The sequence below is a fragment of the Pteropus medius genome, unplaced genomic scaffold, assembly GCF_902729225.1.
Source record: "Pteropus medius unplaced genomic scaffold, Ma_sr-lr_union100, whole genome shotgun sequence".
Classification (NCBI taxonomy): domain Eukaryota; kingdom Metazoa; phylum Chordata; class Mammalia; order Chiroptera; family Pteropodidae; genus Pteropus; species Pteropus medius.
Window position 1 is genome coordinate 97,842 of NW_024356105.1, and position 21,322 is coordinate 119,163.

Genomic DNA, 21,322 nt, shown 5'->3' on the forward strand with positions numbered 1-21,322 from the left:
ATACTTTAAGGATGGTTCTCTCTATTCTGTTCATATTTATAGATTTCTTTCTCCAGAGAATCTCGAATTCATATCTTCAGGGTGAGGGACCTTCTCCATGATGATGGTTGCTTTGTAGGGTTCACGTACCATGTGCTTAAATCAGATTGGAATTAAGCCTTTTGCTGTGCCACAGAAGTGCGATGGGTGCCATTCTAAAACCCCGAGGATTTAGATCTTTGTCGAGACAAAGACATGGGTAACAGCAAAGCAGACACATTTAAAGGTCCTGGGAGTTCTCTGTACTTAGGAGTGCAGATCTCAGCATGACACATAGTAGCTGCATTTCCTTTTCTCCTCTCTTCTTCTCTTCTCCTCTCTCCCATCCCCACCATTCCCTTTCATTTTCCCTGTCTTTCTTTCTGTCTCTCTGTCTCTGTCTCTCTCTCTCTTTCCTCCTCCCTGCCGAATTCCCTTTAATGACTACTCTTCTGTGAGAACCACCCCGAAGGACCTATGCTGCACACAGGGCAAATAAACTCTTTCTCCTGAGCACAATAGGGGCAAATGCATGGTGAAACACACACCAATCAGGGGAAGTATCTTTCCCGAGACCCTAATGTCATTATGCCTTCATTTTAAGACACAGATAGGTCTTGGCCAAGACACAAGTCCCAGGGCTATATTAAGGAAAGATCCAACTCTATAGTTTTGTCTCCATTCGGTAGGTAATTGTAGAAACTTCTAAGTGAGGTCAGTAAGCTATATATGAAAGGATCAGAAAGACTCAATAAATGCAGCACAATGCGGCACTGTCCAAAGTGCCAGCTTGATATCACACAGCAGAACCAGAGCAAGAAAAGACACTTTGGATGCTGGTGGTCCTTTTCTCCATATCTGACTCACCACGACAAGTGCAGTGAATGCTCTGCAGGAATAGGATGGGCTCTCACCCCAAATTAGGCTTGGATACTGAGGCTGAAAATTCTACACATTCAAGAGAGTATAAAATGTTTTATTCCTCATATGGATGTCTCCTTTTGTGGATGAAGTGTAGGAGCCCATCTAAGCTGGCCTGCAAAGACATGAGAGGTCAAGGATAGTGGCTTTTTAAAAAAATTGTGGATGGGTTGTGTGGTCAAAGTGAGAGTGCCTGCATATGCAAGGTTTGAACCTCTGAATGTCGCCAAAAGAGGAAGGAGCTAGCCTTTTTAAATATTGAGGTATAATTGACATATAACATGATATAAGTTTCAGGTTCAGAACATAATGTTTAATATTTGTGTATATTGCAAAATGATCATGACAAGTCTAGTTAAGATCTGTCAGAGTACATATTTGCAAATTTTTTATTGTAGGCAGAACTTTTAAGATCTACACACTTAGTAACTTTCAAAAGCAAAATATAATATTATTAATTATACTAACCATGCAGTACATTACACCCCCATGACGTTTTTATTTTCTAAGTGAAGGACTCAGGCTTTCTTATCAGGTAGTCCAGATGTTGGGCAGAATGGGAAGAGAAAGTGGTGTGGTTTAAATTTTGTAAGTAGCCAAATATCACACACGCACACAAAAATGGAATGAGATTCTTTATTACATAGCTCTTTTATATGTTTATAAATAGTCCAAATCAAGGGAATTAATTGCACTGCATTTGGATGAATTAAATATATTTAAATGTTTATTAGTGTTCTTTAATTAAAGAAACTAATAAAGAACATTTTTTTTTTCTTAAGGGAGAAGGATATTTGTCATTTCTTTGCTTTCCTTCACAGGAGGGGACTGATAGGTTATGGAGTTTATAGATTTTTAGATCTCTAAATAACCTTGCTCCTCTAATTTGTCTAGCTCATTCTTTCCAAAGTGATGCATGTAGTAACAGGTTAATGGAGCAAATTCAATGTGAAAAAGGTTCTCAGAGGAATTTTTGTCATAACTTGGAAATACTACTGAAGGAGTATGGTCTTCGAGTGTGAATACTTTATTTATAAATTGCTTAAACTCAAAATATAGACTCACTGATGGATACTTGTATACTCGTTTCCTTTATACCAATCCTCATTTATCTTCCAAAAGGTGTCTGTGCTCTGTAGACCCACAGAACATAACAGGTGTCTTGAAATTTCTCCTCCTGGGACTCTCAGATGATCCAGAACTGCAGCCTCTAATTTTTGGGCTCTTCCTGTCCATGTACCTGGTCACCATGCTGGGGAATCTGCTCATCATCCTGGCTGTCAGCTCTGACTCACACCTCCACACCTCTATGTACTTCTTCCTTTCCATCCTGTCCATGGCTGACATTGGTTTTACCTCTACGACCATCCCCAAGATGATTTTGGACATCCAAACTCACAGCAGAGTCATCTCCTATGCCAGCTGCCTGATTCAACAGTTTTTTTTAATTCTTTTTGGATGTCTGGACAATACACTCCTAACTGTGATGGCCTATGACCGGTTTGTAGCTATTTGTTACCCTCTGCACTACCTGGTCATCATGAACCCCCGCCTCTGCAGCCTGTTGGTTCTCATGTCCTTTTTGATCAGCCTTTTGGACTCTCAGTTGCACTGCTTGTTGATGTCACAACTTTCCTTTTGCACAAATGTGGAAATTCCTCATTTCTTCTGTGACCCTCCTCAACTCCTCAAGCTGGCCTGTAATGATACCTCTACCAGTGAAATATTGATCTATATTATTGGTGCTATCTTTGGTGGAGTTCCACTCTCAGGGATCATTTTCTCTTACTATAAAATTGTTTCCTCCATTCTGAGAGTCCCATCGTCAGGTGGGAGGTATAAAGCCTTCGTCACCTGTGGTTCTCACCTTTCAGTTGTTTGCTTATTTTATGGAACAGCCTTTGTGGTGTACTTCAGTTCAACTGTTTCGCATTCCCCCAAGAAAGGTGTAGTTGCCTCAGTGGTGTATACGGTTGTTATCCCCATGCTGAACCCCTTCATCTACAGTCTGAGGAACAGGGACATGAAGAGAGCCTTGCAGAGGCTCCTCAACAGAACAGCATAGTTTCTGTACTGCTCCCCTCTCCCATTTTTTGCTCTATGGATTAGAAATTTCTGCAAAACCAAACATCTTAACTGTTTATGATTAGGTCCTGAAGATCTCAAAGTGATCAGTGCTCATAAAGGCAAAGATACAAAGGAGTTTGCCTGAGTCATAGCCAATGCAATTTTTTCCCTTATATTTCTGGTAATAAATTTCTTTCCACATATTCTCTCCATCCACACTGTACCGCTGTCCTACTGTGCTGGATATGAAGCTATTGTTTTCTGCTCCAAACTTAGCCATATACAATGAAAGTTGTGATGCCGTGGGAATCTTTGAACTGCTGTTCTGATTTTCATCCAGTTTTTCTATAGGTTCATCCAGTAAGGTCCATTAAAGGGCACACAAACCAACTTTTCCCTTACCCCTTAGACTATGGTGCCGTCACTGTTTCCTGCAGTTATGACACTGTGTTACCATATTTTTTCCTTTCATCTTTTAAAAACCATCTAACCATAGCTATATGAAATTGTCTTCATTAAATTATTAGTGTGGTTTCCCTTCTTGATTGAACCCTGACTGGTAAATCATAATATGGGCAATGCAAAGTGAGCTCTGGATAAGAAGGGGATTATAATGCTATGTCATGATTAAGGGTGTACAATTGAGGTTTAAAGTAGTGATATGATATTTCCAGTGCCTGTGTGATTCTAACTGTCCCAGTAGATCGTCACATCACCCAAGTCATTATGAGTAAATTTAACCCTATCTTCATTTTCATTACTCAGGAGTAGTACAGAACCATGTCTTCAACAAAGGAGATATCTTTCCTTTCACTAGTAACCACCTTAGTGGGATTCTACATAGTAACAATGCTTTTTTCTCTTCTGTCTTTGGCCTCCTTCTGTCTTCTACATACGCAGGTCCCTATGTACACATCCTTCTTTCCTTTAGAGATGCTACATGTAGTTTTTGAGGTAGCAGTTTGGGATTTCTGAGAAGCTTTCCAATAACTGGTTTAATCTATTCTGCCTTTTACCACTAAGCTAAATCGACTACCAACTTCACTAGCAATGAACCTAGTTCCTAATTGGCTCCGTTTAATATCAGGATTTTCCTCCTGCCCAAGCAGTCTAAAATGTCTCAACACTAACACCTCCTTCTCCAATTCTTCTCTATACTCCTGCCATGTGCTCATTTGGGCTCCCTAAAAATTTCTTCTGTCATATGCACATAAACATAATTTCAGTGATTATCTCCTATCCAATTTATCTGAGTAAGTAGTCACTTCTTCTTCATATCAGTTAATGAGAAATTAGTCTCAGTGTCCCTCATACGTAGACACCTGACTCAGGAAGACTGTAGACATTAGACACTAAGGTTGTTGAAACCATGATTCCCATATGTCCCACTTTGTTTCATTACATAAGCCAAACCGCAATTAAAAAGAGACTTCAAGAGTTAAAATACAAAGGTAATGAAGAAAATATAAGAATGGCCGGGATAAGCTCTTACTAGTTGAGCAGAAATCAGAAGGTTCTAGAGTTACTTGTTGAATTAATCTTGAAATGGCCATGGCTTCTCTTGGCAAAGATGAAAGAACTCCATTGGTATAAAAGAAACGATGGAGACTTCTTTTCTTGATGTGGCCAGAAACAGCAAGCTAGGGTCTGCAGAAATATCTAAAACAGAGCAAATTCTTCCATGTTTCAGTTCCTTTCTAGTAAAGACATTTTTTTAAGAAGGTGGTGATTTGAAGGTTTGGGGACTACGCAAGAAAGCAGAGAGACATCTCGAGCGTCTTGTTGTGCCTAGAGTCCAAATTCCTGATGGAGACTGAGGCTTTTGTGGTGAGCAACTTCTCAGATGTTTCCAATATACTCTTCCTCTTTTCTATGTGCCCATATATATACCCATCTCTATGAGGATTGGGCCTTGAAACTTTCATGCAATGTTTAAAATGTCAAAAACCTGGTAGACCTAACAGGTAGACCACACGAGATCTTGAGACTATCATGTTAAGTGAAATTATATCAGAAAAATTTTACAACGATTTGATTTCACTTAAATGTGAGATATAAGAGTGAAAGCAACAAAAGAACAAGACAAGCAAAGAAAATCTCATAGACATAGACAAGAGTTTAGTGGTTATCAGAGGGAAAGGGGGGAGGGTAAGAGCTGGAAAAGGGTAAAGAGGGTGAAATATATAGTGACGGATGGAAATTTAACTTTGGGTGCTGAACACACGGTGCAATATACATACTACATATTATTGAATTGTACACTTGAAACTTATATGATTTTATTAACCAATGTCACCCCAGTATATTTGATATTAAAAATTAAAAAAAATATATATGGGTATGTCACTCCAACATTATTGTATAAATAGACTCAGTCTTTTGACTATCAGCCACCTTCTACTCTCTCACCAGCTCTCTCTGGTGGAAGAGAGCTGTCATGTTATCAGCTGCCCAATGGGGAAGCTCAGGTGGCAAGAAACTGAGGGATGCCAACGGTCAGCTGCCCATGAGGAACTGAATCCTGCCAAAACCACGTGAGTGAGCTTGAAATTAGATCCTCTTCCATTCAAGACGTGAGATGACTACAGTCTTACATTTAGAATACAGACATCTGTGAAACCCCCCGTAGGACTTAAGAAAATTGTTAATTTGATATATCAAAATAAGTGGTGTCTAATGTAACAACATACATAAATTCTACAAAACTAATTTAAAACTTTGGCTGTCATTCAAAATAACAAAAACATATATCTTTAACACTTAAAAACCCCAAAGCAGGTCCATTGGGGGAAAAAATAGTTCTAAGACACAAAACTCTTAAACAAAAACATAGACATTATAGCATATTCTTGGTATAGAAAACACAATTATCCCTACATGGTTTTTGACATTTTAAACATCGCATGTAAGTTTCAAGGCCCAATCCTCATAGAGATGAATTTGCAGACATACAAGATACACATTGTTTTTTTTTAATTGAAAAAAAATTGTCTGATTTATAAAATCCTTGCAACTTAGAGTTGGACGTGAGGCGTACATGCGAGCTTTCTCCTGAGAAGAAGAAGGGCCCACAATCTTGAAAGTACATTCCCTTTTCCCTTTTCCTCTCCTATTAATAACAGCAAGTCTTCAGAGTTTGGGATAACATGAACCCATTTTGCTAATTGTGAGCTTTGTGCATTGAACTCTTAAGGCTATGCATGAATAGATAATTGGCTTCTTTCTTCAGCTCTTCAGGTTCTCCTTTTAAGTCCAGCGAGCTTCACATCTGAGTCCTCTGCTCTAACATTCACTGCATCAAAATGCCCATGACTAACTCTGCCTCACTGCGAGACCTGGGGAAGCAGCCTGAACCTTCATCACTTGCCAGGCAGGACACGGGCAGTGGATTCTCACTCCTTGGCCATATTCTAGCAGAGATAGAACAGCCCACTGAGGACCATGGAGATGGAGGATGGAGAAGGGTCTGTCAGGAGCATAGTTTTCTCACCCTTATGACAAACAAGAGAATTGGGACAAAGAGATGAGAGGACACCAATGTGGAAAGGTTATTTTGTCCTTACAAAGGTAGATTCTGAATGCCTAGAGGGAGACAACTGAGCCTAATTCATTTCTGATCCCCCAGAGCATATTCTTTGCTTGGCCGAGAACAACAACAATCTCTGTTAAATGCTGAATAGACTCTTTCTTGGATTTCAGAAGCAGAGCACAGGCAACATGATTTCCACATTTTGCTTTCCTTCCTGGACTGTCATTCCTTCCAGCAATGGCTCATAGAATTTAATAGAGGGTAGAACAGGGCTTGTATGTATCTATGCCACAGATTTTCTAAGAAACCTATCATTTTCACTTTTAATAGTATCTACATTTAAATATAAAGAAAAGGGAGCAAACATTTGGAGATGAAGGAAAATCTAGTCTGGGTGGTGAACACACAATGCAATATATATTAGACTTTCTGTTGAATGATACACTTGAAAATTATTTGATTTTGTTAATCAATGTCACCCCAATAACTTTGAATAAAAAATATAAAAAAATTAATAAATTCTATCCAAAGACAAAAATAATTGTAGAGATTTTCATAACAATGAAAAAAGTCAACAAGACAGGAAAAGAGAAGGGGTGGTCAATGTTATAGTTTGGACTGAGACACATTTTATGATTTCCACTCATTCTATGGATGAATTACCATGAACGAATGGGACATGAAAGGCTTCTCCCTCTCTGCCATACAATAGAATAAAATGTCATTAAACTGTATTGGGATTGTATTTAATTAACGAACCCACTATTCCAACATGATTTAAAAACCATGACTGAATATTTATTAAGGACAAATCTCTGTTATGTGCCACCCATGTCCCAGAGATGGGGGTCATTTTCCCTACATCTATGTAAGGAATTCCAGCACAGAAAAGTGGAGAGATTTACAAACTCTCCATATTGAATGAGTGAGAGCTCTGGACACAAACTGACATTTTCTGATTTCCATCCCAGGGCTCTGTACCCTCCACCACAGCACAATCATTATTTCTTTCCAAATGTGCTTTAGTCTCAGACGAGCAAATGGAGGCAGAACCACCAATTCCTTTCTTTAGGATTTGGCCAGTTCATCTGTGAATTGGCAGAATGGACGAAGTGGCTTGCAGGGACCTTTACTGCATGACTATTGTACATCTTAAGGTTTTCTATGAATAGTAATGAATTTTCCAGCCCATTTTCTATAACCTGAGATATGGAAACATCATTCCTTATACATAATGGGAATTTTAATGTGGCTCTATCATGAAAAGTCTATTGCTAGCCAGACTTCAGGGATCTTTCTGATTTTACACCTTGTCAGTCAGAGCATGTAGGTGATTTTGTCTGATTTTTCTATTAGAAAAACAAGTACAGGTAATTAATTATAAAGTTGCACAGATATCAAGTTTTATAACTCACACAATTATGTGTTTATATCTCTAGGAAATTCTCACTTGTACATCATTAAGAGGGGCATAATAATTTTCTTGGCCATGTCATTAAAAAAATGAAAAATAAAATAAAGATGATCCCTCAGGTAATATTATGCATCATTTAAAGTTTTGAATACATGTATGACATTCACACACAGCGTTAAAACACATGCTGTAGTAAAAGAGAACTCAGAAAACAATATGTGCAGCATGAGAGTTTCCAGGTAAATTTTCAAGAGAATGGTTTGTGAATATATACATCAATAAGAATATTATAAAAACAATGAAAGGAAAATGCATCCTCCAAATTCATGACAGCATTTGCCTTTAGACAACTAAAGTGAGTGAAAGAAGACCATAGGGTTAGCAAAAAACAACAACAAAAAAACAAATAAAAACAAAAAACTCTCAGGTTTTATCGATAATAAATATGAGTTCTAAAGTAAGGATTATCAAATATTTATATTTTAAAATGGGTAGTGGGTAGAAATGCTACTGATAATAATTGATAAAATTAGTACAACATTAATTAATTGCCTGGCAATAATTCTCTACCATGGCTATAAGTGAGTATGCCCAAAGGACATATGTGTAGAGATTCTAATTTAATTGGTTCTGGGCTATAACCAGTCCATGATTAAATTTGAAAAGATGGGCAGGTAATTTAATGATCAACTAGCATTAGTAACCACTGTTTAAGAATTTTATATTTATAATTGAATTTTATTTTTTACAGCAACCCTATAATGTCAGCTCAAAAATATACCCATTTTACAGATGAGCAAACTACCTATGTGTTTGTAATATTAGTCTTTGTCTTTTTTCCTTTTGATTTTTCTCAAATTGCATCATGTCTTGATCTGTGAAGAGAAATGAAGACCTGAGTTGCCTTCAGGGAGCTTAATTTAGGAGAAATATAATGCATGTATAAGGAAGGACTGACTTGAAAAGATCCTTAGCTGGTATAAAGTAGGCCAACTTAAGGTTTGAGACCTGATGCTGAAGCTGAATCTCTCAGCTGTTTATTAGGGGGTTAAGTTTGATGAGAAATCAACCCTTCACAAACATTTATTATTTGAGACATATTTAAAGAGTTTTACCAAACAACTATAAATAAAAACAGTAAAGAGCAAATTCAACCTCAGACATTTCTCTGAGATTGTGTATTACTGATAGAAAATAACCTTTCAAAAGGAAAAATAAGTCCAGAGTACTTATGATAGTTCATTATTATTTAATCATTGCAATTTAAATGTATACAAAACTTAGGATCAGCGATATTGTATGATTTCATGCATTTAGCAAGAACATATTTTTCCAAATGTGAAGTCCACCAAGGCCAAATATTTGTATATTTGAGTTATATTTGAAGGGACTTGACCAGACAACCCATACATTTGAGTGAACACTTATCTTCATGCAAAATGGATTTCATAAAAGCAAATAAAGATGAAAACTTGAAAATAATTGCATACAAAATGCTATCAGATTATGAGCATTTTATTTTAATTTAGAATCCAGTTAATGTGGTTTTAGCTCTTCTAGACTACATTGCAAATTAAGAGAATTTCTTATACTGCATTTGGATAAGATAAAGTCCTCTTGAGTGCTCCTTAGCGTCTTTTAATTACAATGACGTTTTTTTCTTAAAGAGTAGAATGCTTCTTATTCCCTATTTTCCTTCAGAGGTAGAAGGCTGATGTTTTACTCTGATCATGGATTTGTCTTCTCAGAATGCTCTTTCTTTATTGACCATTGTCTTTAAAGTGGGAGTTTATAGAAACAGGTGAATAGCCAGGAGATCAATAAGGAAAGAGTTCTAAAAAGAATTCACACCTGAGAAATGTTGCCAAAGGCAATGGGGGTCCTCAAGTGTAAGTACTTCACCTGTTAATGCTTAAATCCAATATATGGGCACTTAGCTGGGCGCCTCTATGCTTGTTTTATTCATTCAATACTCTCTTCTTTTTTCAAAAAGTGTCCCATCTGCGTGGAGCCATGCAATCTGACAGGTGACTCAGAATTCTTCCTCCTGAGACACTCAGATGGTCCAGAACAGCAGCCTCTTCTCTTTGGGCTTTTTCTATCCATATACCTTGTGAGTCAGGAATCTATTCATCATCCTGGTTGTCATCTCTGACTCCCACCTCCACACCCATATGTACTTCTTCTTCTCCAATGAGTCCTTGGCTGACATCAGTTTCAGCGCTACTGTAGTCCCCAAGATGCTGGTGAACCTGCAGATATACAGCAAATCCATCTCCAATGCTGGTTGCCTAACTCAGGTTACCTTCATTCTCTTTTGCATGTTTGGACAGTCTACTGCTGGCCCTGATGACCTGTGACAAGTTGGTGGCCATTTGGCAACTCTTACACTATCTGGCCATCTTGAACTCATGTTTCTATGGCTTGTTGGTCCTGCTATCATTTTTCATCAGCGTTTTGAACTCCCAGATGCACTATTTGATGATATCACAGCGTACTTCTGTGCAGATGCAGAAATCGCTCATTATTTTGTAACCCTCCTCAACTCATCAAGTTTGCTTGTAATGACACCTCCACCAATAACATATTAAAGCAATTTATTTGGGCCACCTTTGGTGGTGTACGACTCTCAGGGTCTTTTTCTCAGGGATCTTTTTCTCTTACTACAAAATCATTTCCTCCATGCTGAGAGTCCCATCACCACGTGAGAAAATAAAACCTTTCCAGTTGTTGTTCTCGCCTCTCAGTTGTTTGCTTGTTTTATGGAACAGGTTTTGGAGTGTACCTCAGTTCAGTTGCCTCATCTTTCCTAAAGAAGGATGCAGTGACCTTGGTGATGTATACTGTGTTTATTCCATGCTGAGTTCTTTCATCTATATCTGGAGGAACCTAGAGTGCACTGTGGAAGATTATTAAAAAAAAAAAGCCTAAACTCAATACCTGTGCTACCTTCTTTAGTTCATAGAACTGGAAAAGCAGCAAAATCAAACAGGTGCAACAAGGACTTTCTGACTCTGCAGTCACATAGTGCATATGTATCTATATGGCTCTCCTCTTTCTGTTTACACAGTTTTTTCTCTTCATGTAGCTGTAATGAAATTGGGAGATTATTCTAAACTCTCCACTTAAGTCATAGCCATTCCAGGATTATGTGCAGTACATCAGTACACCCTTCTCACTTTCCTTATGCATTACCCAGGACTCTTGGTCATAAGCAGTCTTGTTTCTATCTTTGTAAAAAAATTACAGATCTTTCTCTCTCTTACTTATTCTTTCAATAGTTTTCTCATGATTTTTCTCTAATTGCTAGTAGGCTCGAAATCATACTTTAAGAACCAACACATTTATATTTTTGATTCTTCATTATGTTGGTCAGATTCTTGATCAAATAAGATGCCTATTTAATTCTGTCAAGCCAGGGTGTTTTGAAATTGAAATGGAACAGTATTAATAATTAGTTTGAAAAAATTATTGTCAACTGGAACTTTCTTAGGAAACCTGGGATGTATGATTCCCAAGCAAAGAGGATTCCCAATTTTCCCGATAATTCTCTTTCCCATTCCAAAATCTCCATAGTCAATTAAGTAGCCAGACATAAATGGATAAATAGTGTATTATTCCACTTATATGAGCCATCTAAAGTAGTCAAATTCATAGGGACATAAAGTAGAGTAGTGGTTGCTAGGAGCTGAGAAAAGAGGAAATAGAGAATTAGTGTTTAATGAGGAAATAAAGTTTTATATGTGCAAGATAAAAGGAGTTTTGGAGATGAATGATGATGACGGTTGCATAACACTGAGAATGTACTTAATATAACTGAATTGTACACATACAAATGGTTAAGATGATAAACTTTATGTTGTTATTTTACCACGATATAAAAGGTCTACTGTTTGGAATGAGGGTCCTGTTCCTCCAGATATTGCGCGTACCACATAGCCCTCAGCATCATCCCCCATAGATCTGCCTCAGCTGCAGACAGCCATCATCATGCCTCCTTCTGGGGAAGCCCATGCCCAATGACGTTTGGCTCCTTATCCCAAATCCAGCCAACTCTAAAGGATCATCCTAGAACCAGAGTACCCTGCTGACTTTAGGAGGCCTTTGATGAGCTTCAACTTGACTTCATGTTGTCCACTGCTATTCCTTGCTACGAAGATTTTGCCAAACCCTTCAAGATCTCTTTACTTCAGACACCAGCCACAGTCTCAGAAGTACCCAGGGCCAACCTCACTTTAGACCAGTTAGCTACACATTCAGGCACTCTCTCACATTCAATAATTTTTTAGAAATACTTAATCTGAAAGAACTCCTTCTGGTTCAATAATTCATCAGAATGAGTCACAGAACTTGAGACAGTTTATACTTATGATAACAGTTTTATTATAGCAAAAGAGTATAAATTAGAACTAGCCAAAAGAAGAACACCTAGGGCAAGATCTGGAAGGTCCCATATGTCAAAGTTCTTGTTGTCCATTCACTGTGAGTCTAGATCTCTTACTGCCTCCTGGCCACACTGTGAGACAGCATTCAGAGTATTGCCTACCAGGTAGCTCACCTGAGCTTCAGCGTCCAGAGTTTTTATTGAAGCATTATTATATAGGTGTGATTAATTAAATGATGCCCATTTGATTGAACACAGTTTGCAGCCTCTTTCCCAAAAGTTTGGGCTGGTATCAATTTGTAGAAGGATCCAACACTTTTGCATGTATTTGGTCTTTTAGGCATGGGCAGTCTCTACTTTGAATGATCTCATTAGCATAAACTATAAGGTACGGTCCATGGGGCACATCATGAAGAACCAGTCACTCCTATTGCCAAATTTCAAGGACTAAAAGATTATCTTCCAGGAGCTGGGACAAAGCCCATATCTTTCTTTAGGTGAGTACAAATTTCTTACTACAGATCTGCCCCTCCACAGGCATAGATTCCAGATCATTGCCTGGTAAACATCATGCATTCCAATCACTGTCTCAGAGTCTGCTTCACAAGAAGTCATAAAATTATTTTGAGAAGATTTTAGACAGTTTCAAGGTAGTTCTTTGAACTGTCAGCAATGTTCCAAAAATTACAAACCCAATGCTGGGCTCAGTGATAGGAAAATTCAATGAGAGGAGATGAAGTATAGAAATTTGGGGATAGTCTGGAGGTCCTCAAAGAAAATCTTGATGAACTTAGAAATCCCGACTGAGAGATGTTTGATAGAAAGGAAGTTCAGAGTTTGAAATAATAAGATCAAATCTACTTGAGAATTACACTTCAAAGAGTTTATTTTAAAATATTGAACCCCAGGGTGTGTATATAAATATGACTTAAAAATAATAATTTATTTGGCCTTTTTCAACCTCTTCAAATTTCTAGAGGTCCTATGGTCCAATCATAAGCTCATGCTTTCTTCTGATTTTGGTTACTAGTTTGATCAGGGTCCCCTGATTCCTCTGTTCATTAGGTTTTGGTGGCATTGAGCGCAGGGACAATCAGTGTTTAACAGTAAGGATGCTCCTGGTCTTCTGGAAACAACAGGTTACTGAAGCACTGAGGAGTATTCCAAGACTTGTCCATTAAAATAAAGAGATACACAGATGGGCAACAGCATATAGCAGAAAGACCTGTCACTGCATGCTGGCAGACACACTACTTAACTCTCTTCTTGTTTCCACTGTCAAAATCCACGAGCATGTAGCTGCTCAGATGCTCAGAAATTGAAATTTACTCTTTTTTAGGTCACTAGCTTCCCCAACCTCCATAGAATCTTGTCATTGTAGTTTCTCTTCTCCTTTCTCCCATATCGAAGTAATTAAATTACCTGAGCAAGACTGCCTTAGTTATATGATTTGCTTTCCCATTCTTCAAAAGCAGCTCATATAAACATTTTGCTCTTGCAGGACTGTTCTAAATGGCTTCCAAATATTCATTGCGTCTCTCTTTACATAGAAGCCAGATAGATTTTTAAGGAGTCATTAGAAATTGTGACTACTCTATCTAAAACTTCCAATCATTTTGTGTTGCTCTTAAACTAAAATCTGAACGTTTTGCCAAGGTCTAGAAAACTTTTCATCATTTATTCTCTTCTATTTTTTCCAACTCCCTCACTGGTCCCTGGACCAGCACTGTCAGCATCATCTGGGAGCTTATAAATGCAAATGTTCAGCGCTGACTCCAGAGCTGTTGAATTGAAACCTGTGCATCTGGAACTCATATAGCTGTAGTTTAAAAATCTCCAGGATCTATCACCACATAAAAAAATTAACTCAAAATGGATTAAGGACCTGAATATAAGACCTGAAACAAGAAAATGCATAGAAAAAAATAGGAACAAAACTCAAGAGAATTTTATGAATTTGACCTCAAAGGCAAGAGAAGGAGAAACTGAAATTAATGAATGGGACTACATCAAATTAAGAAGCTTCTGCTCAGAAAAAAAAAATCATCAACAAGGTAAAGGGAAAACCATCTGAATGAGAAAATATATTTGGAAGCAACAGCTCAGATAGCAGCCTAATATCCAAAATATACAAAGAACTCATGCAACTCAATAACAACAAAACATGAAATGATCCAATCAACAAATGGGCAGTGGACCTGAACAGACACTGTTCCCTAGAGGACATACAAATGGCCAACAAATATTTGAAAAGATGCTCAACATTGCTAGCTATTAGGGAAATGCAAATGAAAATCACAATGAGATACCATCTCATAACTGTTAGATAGCTATCATCAATAAGACAAGTAATTAGAAATGCGGAGAGGATGTGGAGAAAAAGGAACCCTCATACATTGCTGGTGGGACCGCAAATTGGTACAGCCACTATGGAAGATAGTATGGAGGTTCCTCAAAAAACTAAGAGTTGATCTACCATATAATCCAGCCATCCCTCTACTGGGTATTTACCCCAAAGGTTTGAAAACCCATATTCGAAAAGATATTTGCACATTGATGTCTATAGTAGCAATATCTACAGTGACCAGGACATGGAAGTAACTGAAGTGTCCTACCATAGATGATTGGCTAAAGAAGCTGTGGTACATATATACAATGGAATACTGCTCAGCCATAAGAAGAGATGAAATACTGCCATTTGAGACAACATGAATGGACCTCGAGACATTCATGCTAGCCGAAATAAGCACGACAGAAAAAGTTGAAAATCACATGATATCACTTATATGTGGGATATAAATCTAAAAGCAACAAATGAACAGGACAAAGAGAGACTCATGGACATGAACTATAGTCTACTGGTTCCTAGACAGTAGCAGATGGGAGAGGAGAGGCTAGGTAGACGGGGTAAAGGGTGCCTATATGTGGTGTAGGGGGAAGGTGAAGTGAGTAAAGGGGATCAAATATGGTAGCTGAAGGAAACTGGACTTGGGGTGGTAGACACACAGTAGAATATACAGATGTCAAATTATAATGTACACCTGAAAATTATATAATTTTATTAACCAAAGTTACCCCAATAAACTTAATTAAAAATATAAATAAAATAAAATATCAATAAAAGTTTTCTTACAGTAATCATATATGGTAGTTTAAATTATTATCTTAATTTTGAAAGTGAGAAAACTGCCTGGGTGCATTTACATTGTTCTACTTGCTTTTTTCCTCAAATCATAGTGTGAACTGCCAAAATAATGAATCTGAATTACCTTCAGTAGCTGAAATAAGAGAATTGCAATCCATGTATCAGAAAAAATTGACATGAAAATCTGTTAGCAAGGTAAGAAGTGTGGGTCTTAAAACTGGCTGTGGGGCCTCCCCTGATGCTAAACTCCTCAATGTAAATGAGAGGGTTTATGACCAGAACAATGAAACCAACAGACATATGAAATGGTGCTCAACATAACTAACCATCAGGGAAATGTGTATCATATTAGGATATCATCTTATACTTAATCGAATGACTATTATAAAAAAGAAAAAACAAGTGTTGATAAGGATGTGGAGAAAAGGGAACCCATGGGCACTGCTGGTGGGAATGAATATTGGTACAGATATTACAAGAGACCGTATGGAGGATCCTTAAAAAATTAAAAATTACTAATTAAAATAGAAGTACCATAAAGGTACGCTGTATGTTGTCAAATGCTTTTTCTACCTCTATTGCTATGATCATAAGATTTTTATCCTTTATTTTGATTATGTGATCTATTGTATTGATTTATCTGTGCATGTGGAACCACCATTGAAGCCCTGGAATGAAGCCTACTTGATAGTGTTGTATAATATTTTTAATGTATTGTTGTATTCAATTTGCACTATTTTGCTTAGGATTTTTGCATCTGTATTAAACAGAGAAATTAGTTGATTAGTTTTCTTTTATTTATTATCCTTACCAGGTTTTAGTATTAAGGTAATATTGGCCTTATAGAATGAGTTAGAAAGTATTGCCTGTTCTTATTTGGTAGATTTTACCAATGAAGCTATCTAGTCCTGCACTTTTATTTATTGGGAGATTTTTGATGACCGTTTCAATTTTATCACTGCTGATTGGTCTATTTAGACTTTCCAGTTCTTCATGATTCCGTCTAGGAAGGTTATATTTTCTACAAATTTATCCATTTCTTCTAGGGTATTGAATTTCGTGGCATAGAGTCTTTCATTGTATTCTTGTATGATCCATCGTATTTCTGTGGTATCTGTCACAAATTCTTAATAAAATGCGCATATAGGGAAAGTACCTCAACATAATAAAGGCCATGTACAACAGCTCCTCAGCTAATATCATACTTAATTGTGAAAAACTAAAAGCTTTTTCTATAAGATCAGGACAAAAAAAGGATGCCGACTCTCACCACTGTTATTCAAGGTAGTATCGGAAGTCCTAGCCAGAGCAATCAGGTAAAAAGGAGAAATAAAAGGCATACACATTGGAAATGAAGGAGTCACACTGTCACTTTTTGCAGACAACATGATTTTTTATGTAGAAAACCCTAAAGACTCCACTAAACAACTATTAGAAACATTAAACAAATACAGTAAAATTGCAGGATACAAAAAAAAATGTTTAAAAAGATCAATTATTTTTGCAATTGCGACAAAAAGAATACAATACGTAGGGATAAACTTAACAAGAGATGTTAGGACCTATATACTGAAACTACAAGACATTATTAAAATAAATTGAAGATGTGGTACATATATACAGTGGAATATTACTCATCCTTAAGAAAAGATGAAATACTGCCATTTGCAACAACATGGATAGATCTTGACAGTATCATGCTAAGGGAAATAAATCAGAGAGAAAAAGTGGAGAACTATATGATTTCACTGATATGTGGGATGTAAAACCAAAAGCAACAAATGAACAAAACAGACAAACTAATGATCATGGACAGAAACAGCAGTTTAGTGATTACCAGAAGGAGAGAGAAAGAGGAAGGGAGAGATATATAAGAGTAAAGGGGGTCAAATACATGGTGATGGAAGGAGATATGACTTTAGATGGTGGACACACAATGCAATATACAGATGACATACTAAAGAATAGTATGCTCAAAACCTATATAATGTTATTAATCAGTATCACCCAATTAATTTAATAAATTAAATTAGTTTTGATTTATTTAGTTTTTCACAATTAAGTATGATATTAGCTATAGTTAAAATTATTTTAACTATGCCATATTCCCAGAGCAATAAACAGATTTAATGCACTCCCCATCAAATCTCAAAGACTTTTTTTGTATGTTTACTCTATTTTTTAATTAAATTTACTGGGGTGACATTGGTTAATAAAAGTGTATAGGTTTCTTGTGTATAATTCAACAATACATTATATGTATACTGCATTGTGTTCACCACCCAAAGTTAAATTTCCTTTCATTTCCATATATTTGACCCCCTTTACCCTTATCTACCTCTTCTCTTCCTCTTCTCTCTGGTAACCACTAAACTGTTGTCCATGAGTCTCTATTTGTCTTGTTCATTTGCTGCATTCAGTTTTATAGCCTATATATAAGTGAAATCGTATGTTCCTCAACTTTTTCTGTTTGACTCATTTTGCTTAGCATGATAATACCAATGGTATTTTTTAATAAAATAGAACAAAAAACCTTCAGATTTGTATGAAACCATTAAAGGCCCCAAATAGCAAAAGCAATCCTGAGAAAAAAGAACATGGATAGGTCTTGATAGTATAATGCTAAGGAAAAGAAATCAGACAGAAAAGTTGAGAACTATATGATTTCACTCATAGGTGGGATGTAAAACTAAAGCAACAGACGAAAAAGAGAAACAAATTAAACTCATAGACATAGACGCCAGTTTATTGGTTACCAGAGGTGAAAGATGGAAAAGGGAGGTGATAAGGGTAAAGGAGGTGAATTATATCGTGATGGAAGGTTTGACTTTAAGTGGTGAATACAAAATGCAATATACAGATGACGTATTATTGAATTGTACACTTGAAACCTATATAATGTTATTAACCAATGTCACCCCAATCAATTTAATTAATATTTAAAATAAAAAACAGAACTACCGTATGTCCAGCAATCCCATTTCTGGGTATATATATGAAGAAAATGAAATCTGTATCTCAAAGAGGTATCTGCTCTTCCATGTTCATTGCAGTATTATTCACAAGAGCAAAGATATGGAAGCAACTAAAGTATCTGTTGACAGAAGAATAGATAAAGCAAATGTTATCTATCTATCTATGATCTATATATCATTTATTTATCATCTATTTCTACCATCTATCTACATACACACGCAATGAAATAGTATTTAGCCATGAAGAAAGGAAAACACTGTTGTTTGTGACAATATAGATAAACTGGAGGATATTATGTTTACAGAAATAAGTCAGGCACAGAAAGACAAACACAGTATTATCTCATAGATTTTCATAAGAAAATCTAACTCATAGAATCAGAGAGTAGAACTATGGTTGTAAGGGGCTAGGGTGAAGGAAATGGGAAGCTGTTGGTTAGAGTACAAACTTTCAGTTATAAGATGAATAAGTTCTGGAGATCTAAGATAAAGCATGGGGACTATAGTTAATAACACTGTATTGTATACTTGAAATATGTTAAGTGAGTAGATCCCAGGAGTTCTCACCACACACACACACACACACTCACACACAGACAGAGTAACTATATAAAGTGATGGATGTATTAATTAACTTGTTTGTGGTAATCTTTTTACAGTGTGTATATGCATTAAAGCAGCACGTTGCACAATAGAAAAACCTTCATGTTTTACCATATATGTACATATATATAGGTTTAGTTTATCAATCATACTTCAGTAAAACTTGGAAAAAGAAAAACAATGAAGTAGTTTTATCATGCAATTACAGAATAGAGTCCAAAAAAAAAAGCAAAGAACAGTCCTAAACACCAGATATTTTACTAGTATTGTATGTGATTGATAAAAATAACCCTGAATGATATAACAAATTTTAGATGTTTCTTAAATTTCATTATTGTTTAATCATAAACAGATTCTTTGTACACTAATGCCATGTTTGTAGTCACTGGTGTTGTATAATTATGTGCATTTAACTAAACCACATATAATAAAATTTGAAGTACACTAAAGCCAAGGATAGGTATTATGTAAGAAATGATTTTAAAGGACAACCCTCAGATGTGAGCACTTATTTCTGCGAATGAGGAAAGAGAAAACCAAAGAGTGATTAAATTCGTGAAGATAACTATCACATAACATTATTTTCTGTTTATGAACATTCAACTGAATTTGGATGTAGATTACACAGTCCTGCCTTGTACAGAGTATTTAAGATATTTTAAATAAAGGACTATCTAGCATTGCATTTGTATAAAATAAGATATTTTAAACTACTTCTTAATTTCTTTAAATCAGAATTATTACCCTTAAAGATGGAAGGGTAATCCTTATTCTATATTTCTTTTTGAAAGAAGTATGCTATATTTTCCTATGATCATAGATTTGTTCTCTCAAATATTCTTGTTCTTCTGATACTCTTCAGTCAAGTTTCTCTCAAGTAAGTGTGTATAGAAAGAGATAAATAACACAGAAACAAATAAGAGAACAATTTTAAGAAGAAAGAATTTGTCATACTGAGAAATACTGCTGAAGGTACTGGGGTGTATGACCTCACAAGTCAATTGCTTGGATCCAAAATATGGAAACAATTCTGTGTGCCCACTTACTTATTTCCTGTTTCCAACACTCTTTTCCTTTTCAAAAGGTGTCCAAGCTATATAGAACCATGAAATCTAACATGTGTTTCAGAATTCTTCCTCATGGGATTCTCAGATGATCTGGAACTTCAGCCTCTGCTCTTTGGGTTCTTCCTGTCCATGTACATGGTTGCCATATTGGGGAATCTGCTCATCAGCCTGACCATGAGATTGGACTCCCACGTCGACACCCCCATGTACTTTCTTCTCTCTAACCTTTCCATGGCTGACATCTGTTTTATCTCTACCACCGTTCCAAAGATGATCATGGACATCCAAACTCATGGCAGAGCCATCTCCTATGGGGACTGCCTGACTCAGATGTCTTTTTTGATCCTTTTTGGATGTATGGATGGTATGCTTCGGACTGCAATGGCCTATGACTGGTTTGTGGCCATCTGCCACCCTCTGCACTACTCGGTCATCATGAACCCATGCCTCTGCTGCTTCTTCATTTTAGTCAGTCTTTTGGACTCCCAGCTGCACAATTTGATAGTGTTACAACGTACTACTTCAAAGATGTAAAAATTTCTAATTTCTACTGTTACCCTTCTCAATTCCTTCGTCTTGTCTGCTTTGACACTTTCACCAATAACATAGTCATGTATTCTGTTGGCTTTACCTCTGGTTTTCTCCCTAACTCAAGAATCTTTGTCTCTTACTATAAAATTGTTTCTGAGAGATCTGTCAACAGATGGAAAGTACAGAGTCTTCTCCACCTGTGGCTCTCACCTGTCTGTTTGCTTATTCTATGGAACAGGCATCGGAGTTTACCTTGGGTTGGCATCGTTGCCTTCCCCCAGGAATGATATGGTGGCCCCAGTCATGTACACTGTAATTTTCCCCATGCTGAATCCCTTCATTTGTAGTCTGAGAACCAGGGATATTAAGAGTGCCCTAGGGAGGCTCCACAGCAAAACAGTCTAGTCTTAATATCCATGTAACTCTTTTTGGAGTATGGTTGAAAAACCCAGCAAAACAAAACACGTAAACTGAATATTGTATCTTTAGTCACACTCCTTTTTAGTCTCATGGTTTTCATTCCTCCATGCTTCACATAGGAATGTCACTTTTTTTGATTTTTCTTTCACAAAATTTGTAGAGCATCCTGGGATCCTTTGTACATCATAATGAATGCATGAGAGGTTCTCCTGAACCACTGTGGTATGCAGGTGAAATGCACGACTCTC

General features: G+C 36.7%; 1 protein-coding gene and 1 pseudogene across 1 annotated transcript; both read left to right on the forward strand.

Moving 5' to 3' along the window:
• Window positions 1-2,080: 2,080 nt before the first annotated feature.
• On the forward strand, window positions 2,081-3,004 carry LOC120600552 (olfactory receptor 18-like). Its single transcript, XM_039859964.1, has one exon. The coding sequence runs from the start codon at window positions 2,174-2,176 to the stop codon at window positions 3,002-3,004; it is 831 nt and encodes a 276-aa protein (XP_039715898.1). The 5' UTR covers window positions 2,081-2,173.
• Window positions 3,005-18,292: 15,288 nt separating this feature from the next.
• Window positions 18,293-21,059, forward strand: LOC120600553 (putative gustatory receptor clone PTE01; annotated as a pseudogene).
• Window positions 21,060-21,322: the final 263 nt, after the last annotated feature.

Excerpts from the sequence above, each read along its gene's own strand:
- LOC120600552 (XM_039859964.1), top strand. The coding sequence starts at position 2,174 with ATGTACCTGGTCACCATGCTGGGGAATCTGCTCATCATCCTGGCTGTC.